Raw genomic sequence first — 23,497 nt, 5'->3', positions numbered from 1 at the left:
CTCAGAATTTCATAAGGACCCAGAATATATATACTTTGTTGGGTCTGAATATTTCTTGGTGTTACACACGGAATGACAAAGTTATATATACCCTCTATCACCACTGATGGTGGTGGAGGGTATAAAAAGGATGTGTATTAGAGTGTCCCAACGAACAGCTTTTTTTTAAGAATTTCATGTAGGAATACCTCTCAATCGATGCATATTACTGAACACGAAAAAAAAAATAATTTTGGTTCCCAACCAGCGATTGAAAATCCTGATATAATTTTATAAAAATAAAATATCTCGTTTGATAGGTATTCTATCAAAAAAGTGGTTCACGGGACACTCTTGAACACTCATTAAATCCGAAGAAATAGGGCTCTATAGTGAAAGTTGTGCGCTCATTTGCCAGTGCCTTAGATGGGAATCGAATCAACGACTTCCGGTGTTCCAGACTAGAACACTAACCACTAATTTACCGGAGATCAGACTCTTATCTTATCAGACTATGTTCCGATCTGTAGTTGATACTGTATACTGGTCTGTAGATCAGACTTTGAACTGGTCTATAGATCAGACTATAGACTTGTCTATAGATCAAACTACAGACTATATCAAACTACAGATTTATCTATAGTTATTATACTATATATAAGTCGGTCTGTCATTAAAACTATAGGCTGCTCTGTAGTAAAAACTACATATAGATCAGATTTTAGACCTTTCTGTATTTTAGACTATAGACTAGTATAGTTCAGACTATAGACTAGTATTCATTTCATTTTAGACTATTCTGGTCTATAGTTGATACTGTTGACTGGTCAATAGTTGAAACTCTAGACTGGTGTATAGGTCAGACTATAAGCTGATCTATAAATCAGAAATAATGTGATATATTGATCGCATTATAGACTAGTCAATAGATCGTACTATTGGTCTATCGATCAGGCTATAGACTGGTGTATAGATCAGACTATAGACTGGCCTATAGAATATACTATAGACTAGTCTACAGATTAGACAATAGACTGGTATACTGAACAGACTATAGACAGGCCGATTGATTTGACTATAAACTGTAATTAGACAAAAGTGGTCTATAGATTACACTACAGACTGGTGTATAGATCGAACTACAGACTTTTCTATAGATCTAACTACTGGTCTACGGATGATACTAAAGGCAGACTATAGACTGGCCGACTAACTATGTACTATAAGTATCAGAATATAGATTTATTTATATCTTAAACAATGAACAAGACCAGACAATAATTTGGGCTGTAATTGAAACTATAGGTTGTTCCGTAGTATAATTATGACTATTGAATAGTATTATGTGAAGCTATAGACTGATCTATAATTTGAACTATAGACTGATCTCTACACCAGACCATTTAAAGATCTGTATTTCAAACTACAGACTGTTATACAGCATAGTCAAACGTCTGGTCTATAATTCAGATTGTAGACTAGATCAGACTATAGGCTGGTCGATAAGATAGTATAGATTTAGCTATTTATCAGATTATATACTGGTCTACAATTCAGATTGTAAACTGGTCCATAATTCTGACAATAGACTAATATATTGCTCATACCGCAGACTTCAAGCTACAGACTAGTCTATAGTTCAGATTATAGCCTGCTCTATAGTTAAGACGGAAGTATATTTTGATATCACAGTCTGGTCTATATTTTTTTGAAAACGGATTTGTATCAAGTATAACAATAATTTAATCTCAACTTCATACTCCAATAAAAGAAAAAATGCTAACAAAAAACACCTTATTAAACTTACACACTGAACGTATACTTGATTTTTTCCCCTATAGGTAATTACGTATACGTAAGGCAAGGTTTTTGCCTTGTTATCTGTGCTTGAAAATTATATTATTATGCAAATTTTCGTTCGTTTATTTACATATGTAGACATTTAAGACATTTGTGTTTTTATTTCCAATAATAAAACTTTTGTATGTAAACGTACATATAGATTAAGGTCAACGTTTTTATTAAAGTTTTATTTCAATACTTTTTCTTTTATTATTTAAGAACAGACATACTATATAGAATTACCTTATTATTTCTTGATAATTAACCATTATTATGTTATAACTGCAAAGAAATAAAAAATAATAAAAGATTAAACTTTACACATTTTCTACTTAAATTAAAAAGTTAAAAGAAATATATCCTGCTAAGAGATTCGGTTTATATAAAATTTAGTACTATAAGAACCAGATCTATTTCGTGTATTACAGCGTTGTCTTTATGAAACAGAACATATTGTTTAAAATTTTGTTTATTCTTCCCTTTGGATCAAATAATAAAAAAACCAACAATTTTCTTAAGCAAATTATTAAATTCATTTCTCTAGCATAAATAATTCATATATTTGTTGTTCTTTCAGTGGCGTTAAAAATATAAGTATTACATCCTCTGCCACTTATGTTCATTCTTGCCTTCCTACCTGTGGAGGCCCATCTTTTCTATTTCTCAGCTTTTCCATTTTATTATTATTAAATATACAAATAAACATTTATTTTTTTTTTTTTCGCAAAAAGTCCTTGAGCATGTGTGATTTTTTTGTTTTTTAAATTATATATTTTTTCGCTTTCACTAAAATAAACATTTGTTTAGCTAAAGTTGCAAAAGAGCGAAAGAATAGCACACATTCATACGTGCAACAACTTATGGTAGCGTAATAAATAACAAGACCGAAAAAAATTGTATTAAGCATAATTTAAAGTGTTACCGGTGGGTGTATACATGTAAGTGGTTGTATGTGCTTATGTTCGGGGGTGTATGTAAAATGTATGTTTATGAATGAATGCTCCTAAAAGTATGCTACAGCTAAAATAAACAACATTCATGCATAACATTAACCCCTCAAACATTCAAATGTATGTTTGTTTGTATGAGAAAACAAAGCGAAGCGAAAAAAAAACACACAAAAAATTGAGCGCGAATAAACATTACCATTTACAGCGAATAAATGTGGTAGGATAGGATGAAAATTATTTAAAAAAATAAATTGTAATAATGTTATTTACACTGCAATGATTGTAGTTAGTCATTTTCGACCAAATATGTACTGAATTATCAATCACTTTTAATAGGGTTCTCATTACCTTTTAATAAACAAACTAGCATTTTGTGTTTTGGTCCATTGGCATACTTTGTATTGAATAAATTTTTTTGAAAACAAAAACTTTTCAAACTACTCTCCTACATACGCATACAGAAGGATATTTACATACACCCAGAGCGACAACAAAAAAACATGCTACTGACAAACAAACATTTTTTAAGCCCAGAAGTGGCACGTTAAGATAAACACGTTTTCATCGTTTTCATACATCAACATGAATGAGTAAATGCTTTCATTTTGTTATTATTTTTTCTCCCTATTTTTCTCTGCAGTTTTTGCTTGCCACACACTGTGTTTATTGTTGCCACTGACATTGTTGCTACTAACACTTCTGCCGCTGAGGTTACCACTGCTTCTTTAACAGCTGCCGCCTTTTTTCGGCTACTACTAATGTTGATGATGTTGCTCTGTTTACAGCCAAACAAATATTATTTTAAAAATTGATAAGCACCAGTCAGGCACTCACTCAGTCAGTCAGTCATTTTAAAACTTTACCTTAACCGTAGCCAAATATACATAAATATGAAAATTTACGTTTGTATTAATATGAGAGTGTGGTTGCAAGTTATTTGTATGTGTGAGTATTGTTTTATCCTAAATACACAACGGAAACAAGTCAGTCAGTCAGGTAAACGCCTAAAAATATGTCGAACTCATAAATTTTAAAGTTGAAGTGTGCATAACGAAATATTTGTGTCATATTTTAATACCCTACAGTAGATCGTTGTACGAACACGACACGTCCGCCGAATAAGAATATGTACTTACATTCTTAAATAATCTGAGCTGGTTTCTAGTTCGACTTCCGTGGGGATCACACCATAGCACTTTAAAAGGCTCCTATCTGCCATTCCATTATTCGAAAGTACAGGACTATCACGAATCAGAATCTTTTTTATACCCTCCACCACCATCTGTGGTGATATATAAGTTTGTCATTCCGTATGTAACACCAAGAAATATTCATCTGAGACCCAACAAAGTATATATATCCTGGGTCCTTATGAAATTCTGAGTCGATTTAGCCATGTCCGTCCGTCTGTCTGTCTGTGTAAAACACGCTCACGTTAAAACGAAGCAATAGAAATTAACGAAATTCAGCTAAATATTCATTATAATCCGGTACAGTTTGGTATTGAAAATGAGCAAAATCGGTTCACATCGGGAAAAGTTATGAATGAAAATTTAAAACAACTCTGAAAAAAATAAGCATTTTTTACACATTCTGATGTAATTTTCTCGAAAACTATGCAAGATAATTTCATGAAAGTCATCATACATTCGTTTCTACACAAGATCTTGATCCCTGCCAGCATCGGTCCTTAATTTCATATATCTCCCATACAAAAGTACATATTCCCGGAAAATGAGTTATTTGTTAATAACTTCCGTCAGAATGTCGATATCTTCACAAAATTTCACAAATTAAAATCTTATGTCAATAGAATTCATTGGGAGAAAAATTTTTCTGGATCGGTCCATAATTGGACATAGCTCCCATACAAGGTCCCCTCCCGAAAATCACTTAAACGCGCATAATTCATTACTAAATTAAGATATCCATACAAAATTTGGAATAAATATTGCTCATATGCGTAGAAATATTACTGTGAAAGTTTTTCCCGATCGGTCCATAATTGGTCATAGCTCCCATACAAGGTCCCCTCCCGAAAATCACTTAAACGCACATAACTCATTACTAAATTAAGATATCCATATAAAATTTGGTACAAGTATTGCTCTTACATACAGAAATATTACTTTGAAATGTTTTTCCGATCGGTCCATAAGTGGTCATAGCTTCCATACAAGGACCCTTCCCGAAAATCACTTAAACGCACATAACTCATTACTAAATTAAGATATTCATATAAAATTTGGTACAAGTATTGCTCATACGCACAGAAATATTACTGTGAAAATTTTTTCGGATCGGTCGATAATTGGTCATAGCTCCCATACATGGACCCTTCCCGATAATCACTTAAACGCATATAACTCATTACTAAATCAAGATATCCATATAAAATTTGGTGCAAGTATTGCTCACATATACAGAAATATTACTATGAAATTCTTTTCCGATCGGTCCATAATTGGTCATAGCTCCCATACAAGGTCCCCTCCCGGAAATCACTTAAACACACATAACTCATTACTAAATTGAAATACCCATATAAGGTTTAGTACAAGTATTGCTCATATGCACATAAATATTACTGTGAAATTTTTTTCCGATCGGTCCATAATTGGTCATAGCTCCCATACAAGCCCCCCCCCAATAATCACTTAAACACACATAACTCATTACTAAATTAAAATATACATATAAAGTTTGTCACATGTTTTGCTCTCACATATACAAATATTACTATGAAATTTTTTTCCGATCGGTCCATATTTGGTCATAGCTCCGTACAAGGTCCAATCCCGAAAATCACTTAAACACACATAACTCATTACTAAATTAAAATATCCACATAAAGTTTGATACAAGTATTGCTCTCACATATAGAAATATTACTATGGAATTTTTTTTCCGATCGGTCCATAATTGGTCATAGCTCCCGTACAAGGTCCCCTTCCGAAAATCACTTAAACGCACATAACTCATTACTAAATTAAGATATCCATATAAAATTTGGTACAAGTATTGCTCACATATACAGTAATATTATTATGGAAGTTTTTTTCGGATCGGTCCATAATTGGCCATAGCTCCCATACAAGGTCCCCTCCCGAAAATCACTTAAACGCACATAACTCATTACAAAATATTGATATATATACATTTAGCACAAATATTGCTCTTATATACATAAATTACACTATAAAATTGTTTTGCAATCGGTCCATATTTGGTCAAAGCTCTCATACTAGGTCCCCTCCAGAAAATCACTTAAATGCACAATATTCATTGCCAAATAATGATATAGATACAGAATTTGAAATTTTGTCTTTATATACATAATTGGTCATAGCCATACAAGGTCCTTTTAAGAAAATCTCTTAAAAGCACATTACTCATTACCAAATAAAGCTATTGCTTCAAAATTTGGCACAAATATTAGTTTTGTATACAAAAATTATTTTCAAGATTTTTTCACGATCGGTTCATAACATGGGTGCCGACTTCAAAAAATCATTTGAACACACATTTCTTATTACTAAATTACGATATAGATACAAAATTTGACTGAAATATAGCTTTTATGTACAGAAAATTAGCTTAAAGAATTTTTTACGATCGGTCTATAATTGGTCATATCTCCCATACTAGGTCCTGCCCCTAAAAGCAATTTTACCGTATTTAACTAGTTGCATTATCAATTTATGTAGAACAAAATTATATATGCATTTTGAAAATCCTTAAATCTTTCACATACATGCATACATGCACATTATTAAATATCGTTAAAGCTTATCTTAGGGCGCTATAAAAATATAAAAAAAAGGGGTTTGTAATGTTCAATAAATCTTGGAATTGTAACAGATTTAAGCTGTTTAAATCTTGGGGTTTTTCTATTTAAGACATGAGAAAACTTATTTCTACAAATATTTGATCAATTAGAAAAGTATTAATATAAAAGTAGCTGGTGGAGGGTATTTAAGATTCGGCTCAGCCGAATATAGCACTCTAACTTGTTCACTTTCCAAAAGTCTTTTGAACCAAATAGATTTTTTGATGCTGATGTTTGTAACGCATAGAATTAATATACCCCTTTAAGTATACTAATCGGATCAGAATCATTTTCTGAGTCGATTAAGCCATGTCCGTCCGTCCGTTTGTCTGTCCATATAAACCTTGTAATCATACTACAGGTCGCAATTTTGAAGTTAATTGGATGAAATTTAGTACACACATTACTTTTTACCCCAGGACAAAACCTATTTTAGCTGATATCGATCCATTATTTCACATAGCCCCCATATAACTGGACCCCCTAAATTTGGATTTGGAGCTCATAATTATGCCAAATATATTAATATTCCTACAAAATTTCGTAATGAGCGGCCCTTATTTAACCTAAGCCCCTTGCAATGTCCCCCTCTGAAATGCTTCAACGTCGTCAACACGTGTATTTTTTGAAATTCGGCATAATTAACTTTATGTCAACGAAAATCCCTCCACCAAATTTTGTTTGGATCGGTTCATATTTGACCCTATCCCCCATATAGCCTAAATCAAAAAATCATTTTTTTCATAAAAAATGTATCAAAATGAAGCAAAAATTCAAAAAATAATACACATTTTAGACATACTCATAACTGGTGTAGGGTAGCATATGGTCAGCCAGGTCTGACAATACTTTTTTACTTTTTTAAATCTGCTTTACTTCTAAAAAAAAAAAAACATAAAACAGATTTCCACATTCTCAATTCTATAACAGGTTCCACTGGAACCAATTCGTCTAGAGTCAATTCCACTAGAATCGAATGTTTGTTGTACAAAAGAATAATACAGTGGATAATTTTGTGAATAGGTTCCGACTTTATCAATTCAAAAGATTCTACCAGAACCGGTTTCTCTAATTCTACAACAGGTTTCATTAAAACCGATTTATCTTGAACCGTATCTAATTTTTTTTAGAAGAAAATAATTAGTAGACACTATAGTTTTGTAATTATGACCTCATTTTATCAATTCTACAAAAGGTTCCACTAGAACTGGTTTCTCTAGATTAGCTTTCCCCAAAATCGGTTGCTTTTGGAAAAAAAATTTTCTTTTTGTTAAAATTTATTTTTTGAAACAAAGTTTTGAATATGGATCACATCAACAGGGATGAATTGGAGACAGAAGACACTTGCCCCATATAAATAAAGACCAAATTATGTATGTATACATATATGTATATCTTTTAGTCGTTCAGTATCTTAACATTTCTTTACGTAAGAGTGTAGCTACATAAATAACATATTTATATATTATGTATGTAGTATATACTTCTTTATACTTCTTTACCTTGAAAAGTCAAACCATAGTATGTATTTATATAGCATGTGAATTAAGTGGCAGCAATACAATTCATACATATTTACTTGAATAATACGATAGCAAAGTTTCCAAGAAGTATTAACAACGGCATCATCATCAACAACAAATATTTCATCTTGTTGCGGTAACATTTGGTATATCATAAATTATTCAAAATTTTTCATTTTCAAAAAATTTAAGTAGCATAAAATGTTTATTAAACATTCAAAATTATTTTGTTACAAAGGAAGGAGAAAAAGTGAAAACTTAAAAGGCACATGTTACTGCTCTTTACATCTGTTACTGTTAATTTCCTTAAATCATCTCAACAAAATGAAAGTTTTTCTTTACTTTGTGAATCAATAATGATTAGGATGAAAATAATTTAATAAAATTTTATATTTTCAAGATTTTACATCTAGGAGAATATGTATTTTGTAAATTAAATTTAATATGTATTCCGGAATCAATTGAAATTTATGATGAAAAAAGAAGCTTTTGATATTTGTATGAAGAGAAAAATTAATAGTAATTTATCTACTAAAAGTCATTTATTTATGTTATGGAAAATCATTTTTAGAACGGTAATATTAAATTCTGTTATTTGTAAAGGAAAAGGGAAAAGTGTGTTAAAGTTATAATAAAGTGTTAAAAATATCCCATAAACTACCAAACATGGGATTAGATTACAAAATCGTTTTAAATATCTACATAATTCTTAATAATTATTTCGATTTTATTATATTAAAGTTATCTCTCTAAAAGCTTATTTAAGCATAAAATATAATTAAATGGAAGTAGTTTAAATGATGATCCTTAGTACTTTATCTCATGTCCTTCTCAACAAATAGAGACCTTACAACAAACTTTGAAAAAAAAATAAACAACACTAATAAATACGAAAAAAAAAACTAGAAAAAATTACCATATACTCTCATATCACATCAATTTAATTTCGTCCTATGAGTATAACCAATATTTACCTTCTGGCTCTAATGCGTTGAGTCCAGGGATAAAAGAATATAAAGTACAATAATAACAGTAAACCAAGCAACAACAGCAACCAACAATAACAAAATAAAACTAATAAAGTCTCTAGATATACATATAGAGAGAAAGGAAGAATTATATGTATGTATGTGGGTATTCAAAAGATTTAAAATGGCAAACTGGATTACACATACATTTGTACATATAAAGTTTATAGTGAGAAGTATTAGTTCTTACAATTTTTGCAGTTTTGGAAGTGTGTGCTAAAGTTGTAATACCATCTTCACTATAATGAGGAGGGTGTTTGTATTTATCTTTAATATAAATAATTTTTGTCGAATTCTATTACGATCTACATATGTACATAAAATTTGGTAGAGCGATTTTAGTTCATATAAAACTTGCTTATGACACCCACATACAAAATAAGTATTAAAAGCCGCATATCTCAGAAACTGCAAGAGTTACAGTCCAAAATTCAAATTTTGTAAGGACATTTTTGACATCCATATAAATACATGATGATAAAATGGGCAGCCTAGATATAGTAGGCGTGGCAAATTCCATATAAAGAAAATCTTAAATTAATATATCTAAGAAAATATAACAGCTAGAGTCCTCATTTTTTTCGGAGAATCTTTAGTATCAACATGAATGTTTAGGACAAAAAATGGGCGGACTAGAAATATGGGGCGTGGCACCTCCCATAAGAATTAAATACTAAAATTCGTTTATCTAGTAAGCTATCTACAATAGCTCAAATACCTTTAGCATACATGAGAATATTTAGGAGAAAAATGGGCGGACGGATTGAATATAAAAATTCGTACATCTGAGAAAATACTAGAGCTAATATATTAAAATTTTTCACCAACTACTAGATTTTAGTTGCGTGGTACCTCCCATTTAATTAAACGCATGGTAACTTTATATATTTCAGGTAATGTGGCAGGAAGTCCACTGTCACTATTGTGGCTTTAGGTAGTCTTGAGTGTAATTACTAGGGTATTTAATTATTCGGGTTTTTGGATTATTCGGTTTATTCGACAAATAATTATTTGAGGTTTTATGTTAGCCGGTTAATAATCGGATAATTCAAAATTATTCGGTTAATCGAATAAAAGTAAAATGGATGTTTTTTATTCATTTTATTGTTTTTACAATATTTTTTCTTATAATCAGGAAATTTATAATTTTCAATTATTTTGAGTTCAATTCTATGTAATTTTTTAATTATTATTTTTCAAATATTAGAAATTATTTATTCTCCTTAAAATCCTCTGGATATTACCTTTGTAAAGGGGGCTTTGTATGGGGGTCAAATGAAGTCGAAATTTCGAAATTCAGTAACTAATCAAGGCTTATATAAAACTTAGTTGTGCGAACTTTCATCGAGATACATCTATATTATGCATAATTATGAGCTCAAAAGCCATTTTCGGATGGTTCAGTTGTATGAGGGCTAGGTTAATTAATGTACCAATTTTATCCATTTTCAATAACCTTCGTTATGGCTCAAAACAAACTTAAATTTGTTAAATCGTTAAATCGACTCAGAAAGTGATTCTAATGTTTTAATGCGTTACAAACATCAGCACAAACGCATAATACCCTTCCCATTATAGTTGTGTAGGTTATAAAAAATTTGGTAATTTACATAGTTGAGAATTTAACTCAAAAATAAGTTGTCTGGTCTTACTTTACTAAAATAGCAGATAAATTCCCCGTTTTTAAATTAAAGCTGTATAAAGTATCGAGTAGTATTAAGTATGTATTGAGTAGTATTGAGTAGTATTGAGTAATCAAAAGTAGTAGAATGTTACTGCACTACGAAGAACTTATTAGAAATACTTAAGAAACGCAGCAATATTCCTCAAAACTGATTGTAGAAGTAAAGGCGATATCATTATTTTTAAGATTGCTGTTCAAGAATCTGAAGGTTTTCTGTATGAGTCCATTGTAAAAGTAGGTAAATCAGAACAAACATGTTTCTGAAGAATTTATATAAAAATCATACAATAAATTATCTTCATTATTGAAAAATAATTAAATTAAAGGAAGAAAATTTATTATAAACATATTGAATTTTGTATGAAATATACACTATCGGACAAAATAAAGTGCAAAAGTACTAATACTATATTCTATCAGCGACAAAATCTCTTAAATGATTATTGAATATAGAAAATTTTTTTAAATTCGTTTAGTTAATATACAATGCTACAAAAATAACAATAAAACAAAATTATTGTACTAAAAACTTTTCTGTATAACGTCAAAAATTAAAGTAAAATCACTTTTATATCGGACAAAATAAAGTGTAAATTTTATATATCATTATTTAATTTTATTGTATATCAAAATTTTGTATCTATTTTGGTTCTGTTTTGAATATTTGGATCTACTTAAACCATTGTGGTATTTTTTTACCATTATTATTCCCAATCGCTTTCCCTTCCTCTTGTTTTCCCGCATATGATTATTTTCAAAAGGAATCCATTTTTATTCACTACTTCATCAGAATTTTTTATCAATTGTGGTCCAAAATTAATCTATTGGATTTAGGGCGGTGCTCTGAGCAGGTTTTCCAATTTTTCAGTGTTTTTATTCGTACAATAATGATATTTAGCCTTTGTTGTGTGTTTGAAGTCATGAATCTGTTGAGACATGAAGTCTCCCAAGACCATTTTTACGCCATTTATTTCAGGATTTTTATTAAAAATGCTCGTGTATTGCTCATTTGTAATTACTAACTCCATTTTCACTAAGATTCCCGCCCCTAAAGTTTAATAATGTACCAATACTGATAGCCCTCCACGCTAATGTTTAAAAACCAGGGTATTGTTTTTCAAGTTTTGTATATTAAATGGCTTACCTCTCACTCATTGTCGACATTTAAAATTTTTCGATACAAATAGGAACTCATCTGACCAACTACATAAATTTGAGCTAAAAAATACAATATTAAATACTAAAATCGGAAGAAACTTTCCGCGCTTTTAAATAAGTTATTGGAAGATTCAAGGTATGGTTCAGTTGACTCTTCGTATGTGTTAAATTTTTAACGTTAGGTGTGCGTAACCTACGGAAATATATTCAGAAAGATCTAGTGAACACTACGTGAGCATATTACACTCAAATCTAAAGATCAGTGCCTTAGAAATGGACTTGGGCAAATTTATATCACGGCAAGATAATAAGCTTAAGTACTTGATAAATTTAAAAAGTAACATTAATGTAGGAAAAAAAACACCGGAAAATTGGAATGTCCTGTTCAGAGCACCGCCCTAAATACAATAGATTAATTTTGGACCACAATTGATCAAAAAATTCCGATGAAATAGTGAATAAAATTGGATTCCTTTTGAAAATAATTGTATGCGGGAAAACAAGGGGAAGGGAAGGCGACTGACAATAATAATGGTAAAAAAATTGCCAAAATGGCTTAAGTAGATCCAAATATTCAAATCAGAACCAAAATAGATAAAAAGTTTTTATATACAAGAAATTTTAACAATGATATATAAAATTTACACTTTATTTTGTCCGACAAAAAAGTGAATTTACTTTAATTTTAAATTTTATACAGAAACATTTTAAGTACAATAATTTTGTTTTATTGTTATTTTTGTAGCATTGTAACTTAACTAAATGAATTTAAATAAATTTTCATTATTTAATAATCATTTAACAGATTTTTCGCTGAAAGAATATAGCATGAGTACTTTTGCACTTTATTTTGTCCGATAGTGTATATCAGTTTTACTGTTAAAAAGTGAGTTTTTATTAAACGCTTATTTGATAGAAATTATTCGGTTTATTCGTTATTCGCAATTTGGCATTTTTAATTTATTCGAACGATTAATCGACAAAAATTCATCGATTAACCGATCGACGATTAATCGTTTAAATACCCTAGTAATTACCCTAAACCTGCACTTGAGCATTCATTACCCATATGCTTTAAATACTTTCCATTTGACGGAATATTTTAAAGCTTTATTAGACATATTATTTGAAAGGAAATTAATTTAAAATGATAAATACCGTTTTTTTGTATTTGATATAAAAAACTTTTCACACATTGTATTTTTTACTATTTGTGAGATTATAAAGCCAAGATAAAATCTAAACAAATCTGTTCACAAGTATTTGTTTTAATATTTAAATCCTTGATTTTTAAATTTCACTCAGCAAAACTTTTAGGTGAAACATTATTTTTATATATTTAATTATAAATAAAAAAATCGCAGTTTTGTGATGATCGGCTGAAAATTTAAATCATTATTTACTAGGAAAATATGCTCTAGAAAAGTTTTTTCGCTAATAATGTAAAATATTCTCAAAATTGTGCTCTTATGGGGAAAATATGCAAACATATGCGATAACAAATCGATGACAAAATTCTTAAATTGTTGTGAAATTGTATAGTTTAAAAAGTTGTTTTATTTTCCATACAAACAATTTGAGTACACAGAAAAATTGGAGCCATTACTCCCAGGAGAATTGGTGTCAAACCTAGCAAGAGTTTGCAAACTCATTAGGAACTACCCATGCAGAAATTTCAAAACGTTTGCGAGTATCAAGATTCATCCAAAAATGGAATACAATACGAGTAGAAGCCAAGAGAAGAGATGAAAATAATTTTTCGCACCGAATTATAAAAATTATTTAAAAAAACTGCTTTAAATAGATTTTTAGAAAATTGCAATGAAAGTTAAAATTGTTTGTCATAATTTTCTCCGTACTTACTTTTTAATTAAAACATTAACAAAATCTTCATAACGGCAATAATGAAGCAACATTTAAAAAAATCAAATTATTATAAAATTTTCTACAACTAGATTCAAAATATTAAATTTCGTTTGTTATTTTTTAATTGCCTTAATTAAACACTATCATTGAAATTCAAATGTGTTCTGATCATCGCAAAAAAAGAAACAACTAGCAAAAAACTGCTCTTGTAGTGTTTGTTTTGCTTGTTTTCTCTAATTCCCTATAATAGCATTTACCAAACATTAAATTATTTTATTATAAATATTAATTTAATTTAGTTGGTATTTGTTAATTTACTATTGTCGTTTTATTGTTATTTTAAAGGTTTAATTAAATTCAAATTTAAACAAGTAGGAAAGTATAGTCGGGCATGGCCGACCATATAATACCCTACACCATGAGTATATTTAAAAAATTTTTATTTTTCACAAAGAAACTTTTATGTTGAATTTTACGTTAATTCCAAAGTATTTAAGCAATTTATTGATAAAAAACAAATTTTCTAAATGAGGCTTTATATAGGAGTATAGGTCAAACATGGGCCGATCCTCATTAAATTTGGGAAAAGGATATATTTTTAAATAATAGTTAATTATGTTTGTATGGGGGCTAGGTGAAATAATGGACCGATTTCAACCATTTTCAATAGGCTTCGTCCTTATGCCAAAAAACATGCTTGGTCCAAATTTCATCAAATTATCTTGAAAATTGCGGCGTGTACCTTGCGCACACGGTTTACATGGACAGCCAGCCAGCCAGCCGGACAGACGGACGAACGGACATGACTCATTCTGAGTCGATCGGTATACTTAAAGGTGAGTGTAGGACCAATATTTGTGTGTGTTACAAACATCAGCACAAACGTATAATACCCTCCCCACTATAGTGGTGTAGGGTATAAAAATTTACCCTAAAATTTGTACGTGTGTATTAGGTGTTAAGATTATACAGGACGACGAATTTTTAACCCAAAGACCAACGTATACTTTTCTAAAGTATTGAGCTTTTCTGAATCCTAGTCTAGCCTCAGAATTTCTCCATCGCATCTAGGATTTAATAGATATTATGTCTTGAATTTTGGCCTTTTTTTAAATTTTATAACAGCGCCCTATAATAGCATTTAACATCACATTATTGTCAACACATCGATTAAAAAATGTCACTTCAACAAACTAAACTTAAATATTTGAATATTATATTTTAGTTCAACCATTATGTTAAAAATGGCGAGTTATATACTAATTAAGAAAATAAATTTAAACCTAAAGTACTTATATCTTGCCAAAAAAAAACATACAACACATACATCTAGTTAGGCCAGAAAAATTACAAGCAGACAAAATAAAACAATAAAACTTTACCAAAAATATATGATTGTGTATGTATGCATATAATACTAATTAATTCAAAACACTGCTTAAAGGAATTTTCATTGTACACTAGCCTTTGTTATTTAGTATTTCAATTTTTTTCTGGCAACAATTTATTTAACATTTTTATACCCTACAGCAACACTGCATTGCGGTTGTGTATGACAGGCATACACTTGATTAAGTTAAAGTTGGCTAGGGTAAAATGTTGTTAAAAAACACTTCCTTTATAAAACGGCATTCCAAGTCCTTGGTTCTGCAAACATATATATTATATTCATTATGTTTATTTATGTTTAATCACCCTATTTTTAAGTTTTTTATTAGCAAGTAGCAGGTGAGATAAAGTTTTTCTTTTTTTATATTTAATTTTTATATACCCAGCAAAACAAGAACAAAGCGATGTTTAATAATTTATATATTTTAATAAAATTCCAATAATGGGATAAAATCCCCTTTCTTTAATTTCTTAATAAAATATACTTTTTACTTTCTTAGAAGTTCTCTTCAAATGCATTTCGTCAATAGCATGCTACTCAAGTTTACCAAACAGTTATTTTACTTGATATATGGTCTTAAGTTACTCCCCTAAGTAGGCTTATATACATACATATGTATCTAAATGTATATATTTTTTGTTACTCTTGGTTTTAGAGCTTCTTATTTTTTGGTGGTTTTACAGTTTATTTTGAGTTTAATGAAACAGCACGAAAGGATGTGTAAGCAAAAATCTTACAATGTAGTTTTTCATTAAACATTTTATCATGTGGCAAACAATAATAGCAACAACAGCAGCAACAAATTTAGATACTCAGACATATAGCATATATACATACAAAGTACATAAAATTATTTAACTACTACATGTACTTAAATACATATTCATTAGGGTGGTCCCAAAATAGAAGTTGCTGATTTTGCCACCGTAAATGAAAAATTAGTTCATTCTAAAACACAGGCAGACATGGAAGTCGTCTTGGGCTTCCCTTCAATCAATACTGTCGCATTAACAAAGAAAAGGGAAATGGAAGAGACGGTCTTTCATCTTATCAGCGAATGCCCTGCTCTAGCCTTAAAGATAATCAGTGTTCTTGGCAGTTACTTCATATCCAACCCTGGTAAGATATCTGACCTTCTACTATTTCTCATGGCTACAGGCTGAATCTAACACTATACAATACTACAACTGACGAGTGGAGTGGTCCGGTCACAACTGAGTCCCTTTGACTCTACTTGTCTTATAAAAATATATTTACGTTTAAGGGTTAATTTAAATTATTTCGATGTCATCATAAATACAGGTCTTCATTATATATTTTTCCCACGTTTCATTTAAATCGGTTGGAAACAAAATAATTTTTCACTATGGTTCCAAGAGATTTTCCCAATATTACATAGCTTGAGTTTGACCTTCACATTTTATGGGATAATATTACTCGATTTTACTAAAACTTCAGATGTATGTTTCCCATTATCTTGAATTGTATATGCTGGAAAAGTTTAATATAAAATGGATAACAGTAAAGCACCGCTAATATGTCGTCATAATATCGTAATTTAAGTGGTTTGTGGCACTAAATGATCGCAGGGATTTGTAATCAGTTTTACAATTTTTGACCGATGTTTGTGTTTTATATCTTATTGGAATGATGTTTGCTGTTAAAATCCAAAAAGATGAATGTAGTGACAAAATTTTTGTAAAAATCGTTTTCCCCTTCAAACCGTGGTATCACCACCAGTTAACGTGGTCCTATCGCGCGAAATTTAGAGTTAGTTAGTTAGTAGTTAGTTAGTTAGTTAGTTAGTTAGTTAGTTAGTAGTTAGTTAGTTAGTTAGTTAGTTAGTAGTAGTTAGTTAGTTAGTTAGTTAGTTAGTTAGTTAGTTAGTTAGTTAGTTAGTTAGTTAGTAGTTAGTTAGTTAGTTTTAGTAGTTAGTTAGTTAGTAGTTAGTTAGTTAGTTCGTTAGTGTTAGTTAGTAGTTAGTTAGTTAGTTAGTTAGTTAGTTAGTTAGTTAGTTAGTTAGTTAGTTAGTTAGTTAGTTAGTTAGTTAGTAGTTAGTTAGTTAGTAGTTAGTTAGTTAGTTAGTTAGTTAGTTAGTTAGTTAGTTAGTTAGTTAGTTAGTTAGTTAGTAGTTAGTTAGTTAGTTAGTTAGTTAGTTAGTAGTTAGTAGTTAGTAGTTAGTTAGTTAGTTAGTAGTAGTTAGTTAGTTATTAGTTAGTTAGTTAGTAGTTAGTTAGTAGTAGTTAGTAGTTAGTTAGTAGTTAGTTAGTTAGTTAGTTAGTAGTAGTTAGTTAGTTAGTTAGTTAGTTAGTTAGTTAGTTAGTAGTTAGTTAGTTAGTTAGTAGTTAGTTAGTTAGTTAGTTAGTAGTAGTAGTTAGTTAGTTAGTTAGTTAGTTAGTAGTTAGTTAGTTAGTTAGTTAGTTAGTTAGTTAGTTAGTTAGTAGTTAGTTAGTTAGTAGTTAGTTAGTTAGTTAGTTAGTTAGTTAGTTAGTAGTAGTTAGTTAGTTAGTTAGTTAGTAGTTAGTTAGTTAGTAGTTAGTTAGTTAGTGTTAGTTAGTTAGTAGTTAGTTAGTAGTTAGTTAGTTAGTTAGTTAGTAGTTAGTTAGTTAGTTAGTAGTTAGTAGTAGTTAGTTAGTTAGTTAGTTAGTTAGTTAGTTAGTTAGTAGTAGTTAGTTAGTTAGTTAGTAGTTAGTTAGTTAGTTAGTTAGTTAGTTAGTTAGTTAGTAGTTAGTTAGTTAGTTAGTGTTAGTTAGTTAGTTAGTAGTTAGTTAGTTAGTTAGTTAGTTAGTTAGTTAGTTAGTTAGTTAGTTAGTTAGTTAGTTAGTTAGTTAGTTAGTTAGTTAGTTAGTTAGTTAGTTCGAAAGGAGAATGTATATATGTACATCAAATCCTAAGAAATATATATAGGCCTCTATCGGGCCTTTTGTGCGCTCCTTAGTGCCTCAGGTGGGAATCGAACCCACCACCTCCGATCTACCAGACTAAAACACTAACCACTTACCTACCGGAGGCCACGCCAAATATTAAATTTATTTTAAAAGTTTTTTCATCTTTGACCAGTGCAATTTAATGGTGGGTATATAAGATTCGGCATAGCCGAATATAACTCTTACTTGTTATCCTTTGATTTAACTTATCAAAAATTTACGTAATTTTCGATGGGAACATCAGTACCTTATTTTTTCTCCATACAAAAGGGGCCAGTCTAATATACATACATAAAAAAACACATAGCCAGTAGAAAAATTGAAAAAAATGTATACAAAAATTATACGTTGATCAAAAAAATTTGAAGATCGGTTTACAATGAACAAAATTAAAATAAGTCCAGTACAGTTCTAACTAACATATTATATACTACTTCTTTTATACTTAATTTCCAACTAGGATTACTTATTACTTATACTATAGATTGTGGTATAATTTGAGGCTTATACTTAGGTTTTACAAAAGTATTCTGATATTGTTGTTGCTTCTTCAGTTGGGTGGTTGATATACTAAATTGGTTACCTATCTACTCAACAATGTTTGCAAGTTTATTTATACCACAGACTTGAATTATATTCAAAATATGTTGTTTACTATAGTAGAAAACGAAAAAAACCCCAATATAGTTGGCCAAGAAGAGCAACAATACAAACAACCAAAAAAATAGGTGACACATGAAAATACACGTACATAAATATATATAGTATATCTCAGGAAGACGAGAGTTAACACGGAAGGAAGGCAAGTGGAAAAAGATGGAAGATTGGCTATAAGTTTTGTATAAGTTGATTTAGCATTACGTTGAGAGCACAGGGAAGTTGAAACTAATTTACATATGAAATGTCTGTGGTATATAATATGATTGTCATTGGAATAAAAATTATTCGAGTAATCAAGGAGAAATTAATATTTTATTCGAATGATGAGAAATTGTCGAATAATCGAATACACGATTTTCACACTAAAATAGAACAAAAACTTTCGTATTTTCGAATTTGGCATAGATTTTCAACTTGTAGTCCTAAATATGAATCTTATTTATTTATTTAGTTTGGTCGACCCTGCAAACTATAACGATCCACAGTGGGCCAGATTTTACATTTTACATATGTGTATATTTGTTGAGTGTTTAAAAATAAAACTTTAACAAGGGATGGATTTGACCCATATTTAACTTAAACTAATTTGTAAATAAATATCCCAATCAACCATATTTTCATGAATAGCACTCGTTTAAAAACTTCACAGGTCTAGGGTGCCCTACTTTAAGCCCCCTCAACGGTACTTCTAAAGTATTTGTTTGATCTGTTTTCAAAACATAAACTCTAAAACTCCTTAGCCTACGCCTAGGTTAAATTTCATCCCTATCAGTCATGTCAGGAATGCCAGATTAATTTCTAAATTGATTCTACCCCACTGTGCAATATACCATATTGGCCAGAGACAAAATGTGCAAGGCATACTTAAAAATATCATTATTATTCGAACCACACAGGCATATATTTTGCAGTCCATGTATAAACTTACATACATACATACGGGTACTTTTAACTTTTTACACAAATGCATTGTAATATTATTATGTGGGTGGATGCTGAGGACGATTTTTGTTTTATGTTAGCATCCTTTAAAGAATGTTTTTTTTAAAGCCATAAATTTTATCTGGCTCAATTTTTAATAGCTTTTTTGTGTAAAAGTGAAAAATTATGAGATTTATTTAAGTTTTTTCCAAAATAACAGGTGCATTTATTTAATAATAGTAATACAAAACCAATTCTCTCTAATTTAAAACAATATCTAAAATGTTTTCCAAGCAATTAAGAGATTTTACTAATTTCTAATTAAAATGGATTATTTGGAAGGTTGTTCTTCCATTGTTTGTAGTGGTGAACTTGGAGGTGCTACAGTTGGTGTCCAATACCAGTTGATCCATGGCACACAAGTTTTTTCGACTGCCAAAAAACCTTCACCAATTGGGCATAATTCTAAAATAGCGGCTTGACCCAACACCGAACATCTCCAATAGGCACGTTTATTGCGAAAGTTTGGATATAGAGCTACAGTCAACTCTTCTTCTGTTAAACAACCAGGTTGTCCAGTATATAGAGGATTACCCTGAGCCTGAACGTGACAGCATGCAATAATTGCTGAGATTACCATAAGCAGGATTATGAATTTCATATTGTTTTTGATATTATGTGATATTATTTGAATATTAAATATAACTGACTTTAGTTTAATTTGTATAGAGCTTTTATATGATTTTGTCCGCTAAATTTGATATTAAATTGGAAATATTTACTCAAAAGTTTCCTAGTCAATATTATCTAGTGTTTTAGAAAAGATAATAAGATTATTATACCAGACACTACTATTTTGCTTAGGGTAGTAGGGGTTTGTGATGATATTAAACATCCTAAATATAAAGAATCTATTCCATATCTAGGTCCATATCTATTAAGACATACTTAACAGATTTTCACCCTGTGTTTGTTGTTGTAAAAGTTAAAACAACTGTCCAGGCCAAAAAATTTTACTAGTTCTATGGGAAGCGTCTATAAATCAATTGGACAAAGTGAAGTATGGTTAGCTGATTGTTGGTTAGATACGTTCTATGCGGTATCATTAAGCCTATTGATCCATTCCGATTTCAGGTGAACCAGCACTACTTTTGATTTTGCTGGTTTTCCGCAGCAGCTATTATTTAATATTCATGCGGTATGAAGCAACTGCGGTATTGATGGCATCTCTATGAATGTCGTTTAAAGTTGAGCAGCATTTTGTCAGCTTTGAATATATTTCCACTGGGTATCACTAAGCGAAGGTGATCACACTGAAGCGGCACTAAAATTCTTCACCAAGTGGATAAGACTTTTATTGATGACTTTACTGGTAATAGCTACAGGTTTCGCTCAGTAACAAACTGATGTATTTCCCCAGTTGGGCTTGTCTTTAAGGCATCCTCAACGATGGGTACACGACAATGTAAAGTCCTGGAAGACAAATGTAGGACAGCCGGAACAAATCGTCAACGACATTTTCGAACAAGTGTCGCGAAAATCGTGGACGACTAGATGAGAGACAATGTCGCTCAGTTTGTCCTTCACCCAAAAATATAGATTAATTCCACTATTTTATCATCAACGACTATATAAGCCACAATATCATCCACTTTGTCGTGAACGATTATATGGGCGACAAGATCATCCACTTTGTCGTCAACGATTATATGGGCTTTGTCGTTAACGACTAAATAAGCGACAATATCGTCCACTTTGTCGTCAACGATTATATGGGCGAAAATGTCCTCAGCTTTGTAATTAACGACTATATTGATGATAGTATCATTCACTTTGGCGTCAACGATTACATGAGTGACAATGTCCTAAGCTTTGTCGTTCACTTTATTTTTTAAAAAAAAATGTTTTAAGTTGAATAAAAATATTTTAAAATATCACATTTAATTCAAAAACAATATTTATTTCATTTGAATATATTTTTAAAAACATATTAATTGTTATAAAAAGGGTTATTGAGAATTATTTGAATTTGAATTTTCTTTATTGTATTGTCTAGCTTTTTCCTTATTGTAAGTATTCTTGATTCTACGAAAGATATCTCTTAAATCTTTTATAAATTCCTCGTAGGTATATCCCTCTTTTTTTGCGGATTCTGTTTAAAAAATATGAATTTTAAAAAGTTATAGATATGTTTTTTTATTGCCAAGTAGTAATATGTCTTAAAAATACTCACCATATAAAGCTTTGAGTACATTTCCGTATTTATTATTAAATTAAATATATTTTGATAACACTTTTAATTTCACTTTTAAACACTTTAAAACACTCTTACTTATGCAACTGTTCGCACTCAAATGAGTTTTTACTTTTCTATTTTGCCCTTTTTCAAATGGCAGTTATTTTACCGTTATTTTACATTTTTTTTGCAATCACACTGCATAGAAACATTGACTCTCATCAAATAGAATTAAATAGGGGACAACTTGCAAGACAATGTCGCTCATCTTGCCGTCAGTATAGTCCAATATAAGACAACATCCAAGTCGCTCATATCATCATCGTGTGTATTTGTTAGAAGAAAATATTTAAGATTAGTCGATCATACTGTCGTCAATAGAGTTATTTAAAAGACATCGTTGAAGACATATTATCTTAAACTGTCAGTAATATAATTAATAGAGAGAAGTATATACGAGTTTATTCTCTCAATAGCTTATATAGATGAAGATTTTAAAGACATTGTCTTCTATGGTGTCTTCATAAAAAAAGCCCAGAAGACAATGCTTAAGAATTTATCGATCATATAGTCGTCAACAGAGTAAGTTACACTCTATTCTAGACCTTGTCTCCCATCTTTTCATTATTTCTGTTTGATACAGGACTATTTTGAAGGCGTTGTCTTACTTCATGTCTTTGACATCGTTTATAGAAGAATATATTAAAGACACAGTCGCTCATCTCGTCTTTAATAGGATTTAAAAGACGACAACGAACAGGTCTTTGTCGCTAATCTTGTCGTTAACGAAGCATAATAATTCACAACCATTCCTTGTAGACACTGACAGGGTCGAAGTCTGTCGGCAGGACTCTACGACCAATTAAACTTTAAATCTTCAAGAGAGATAATCAATCTCTCTTGACTTTATGACCGAAAAAATTAACTTCTAAATTATTTTTTTTAAATAAACTGAATTTATAGGTTATCTTAAGACCATACGGTTGGCTAGGGTATCATATAGTCGACCATGGTAATCAACAATTTATAATTTGTTTCACTTAAAAATATTTACTTAATAAACACTATTTAAACATAATAATTCTATACAAATAAATAGTAGAGCCTACAATTTCTCTGATAATTTCAGTTAGATACTACAATTTTTGTTTAAAATTTGCGAAACAAAACATCTATATTAAATTAACTAAAAAGGTCATTATGATACAATTGGCAAACTTTAAAAATATCATCACAAAATTATAATAAATTATTTTTCCTCCCCCTCTTCATTATTTTTTAAGCTAATACGAATAAATTTCAACCAAAAATAAAAACAACTTGTTTATTTGTTAAAGAAAATCATCTACTCAAAGCAACTAAATAAATAAACAAATAAAATTGTAAAATAAATTAAATTTAACAAAAAAATACTACATACATACATAGCAAACTTTTACAATATTTAGAAAAATGTAAAGAAAAAATATTTACATTGAAAAGTTTCCATGTAAACAACTGCAAT

At 30.0% G+C, this 23,497-nt stretch overlaps 1 protein-coding gene across 1 annotated transcript; it reads right to left on the bottom strand.

Annotated features, from left to right (window-relative positions):
• Positions 1-19,949: 19,949 nt before the first annotated feature.
• Positions 19,950-20,472, bottom strand: LOC119600942. Its single transcript, XM_037951545.1, has one exon. It carries the CDS (start codon positions 20,416-20,418, stop codon positions 20,089-20,091), a length of 330 nt encoding a protein of 109 aa, XP_037807473.1. The 5' UTR covers positions 20,419-20,472; the 3' UTR covers positions 19,950-20,088.
• Between the last annotated feature and the right edge of the window lie 3,025 nt (positions 20,473-23,497).

Source organism: Lucilia sericata, unplaced genomic scaffold (genome assembly GCF_015586225.1).
Source record: "Lucilia sericata isolate MDLA Ls3-8-SP2 unplaced genomic scaffold, ASM1558622v1 Contig000129F_arrow, whole genome shotgun sequence".
Lineage (NCBI taxonomy): Eukaryota > Metazoa > Arthropoda > Insecta > Diptera > Calliphoridae > Lucilia > Lucilia sericata.
The sequence above is the reverse complement of the archived record's forward strand: the minus strand, read 5'-3'. Positions and strand labels throughout refer to the sequence as shown.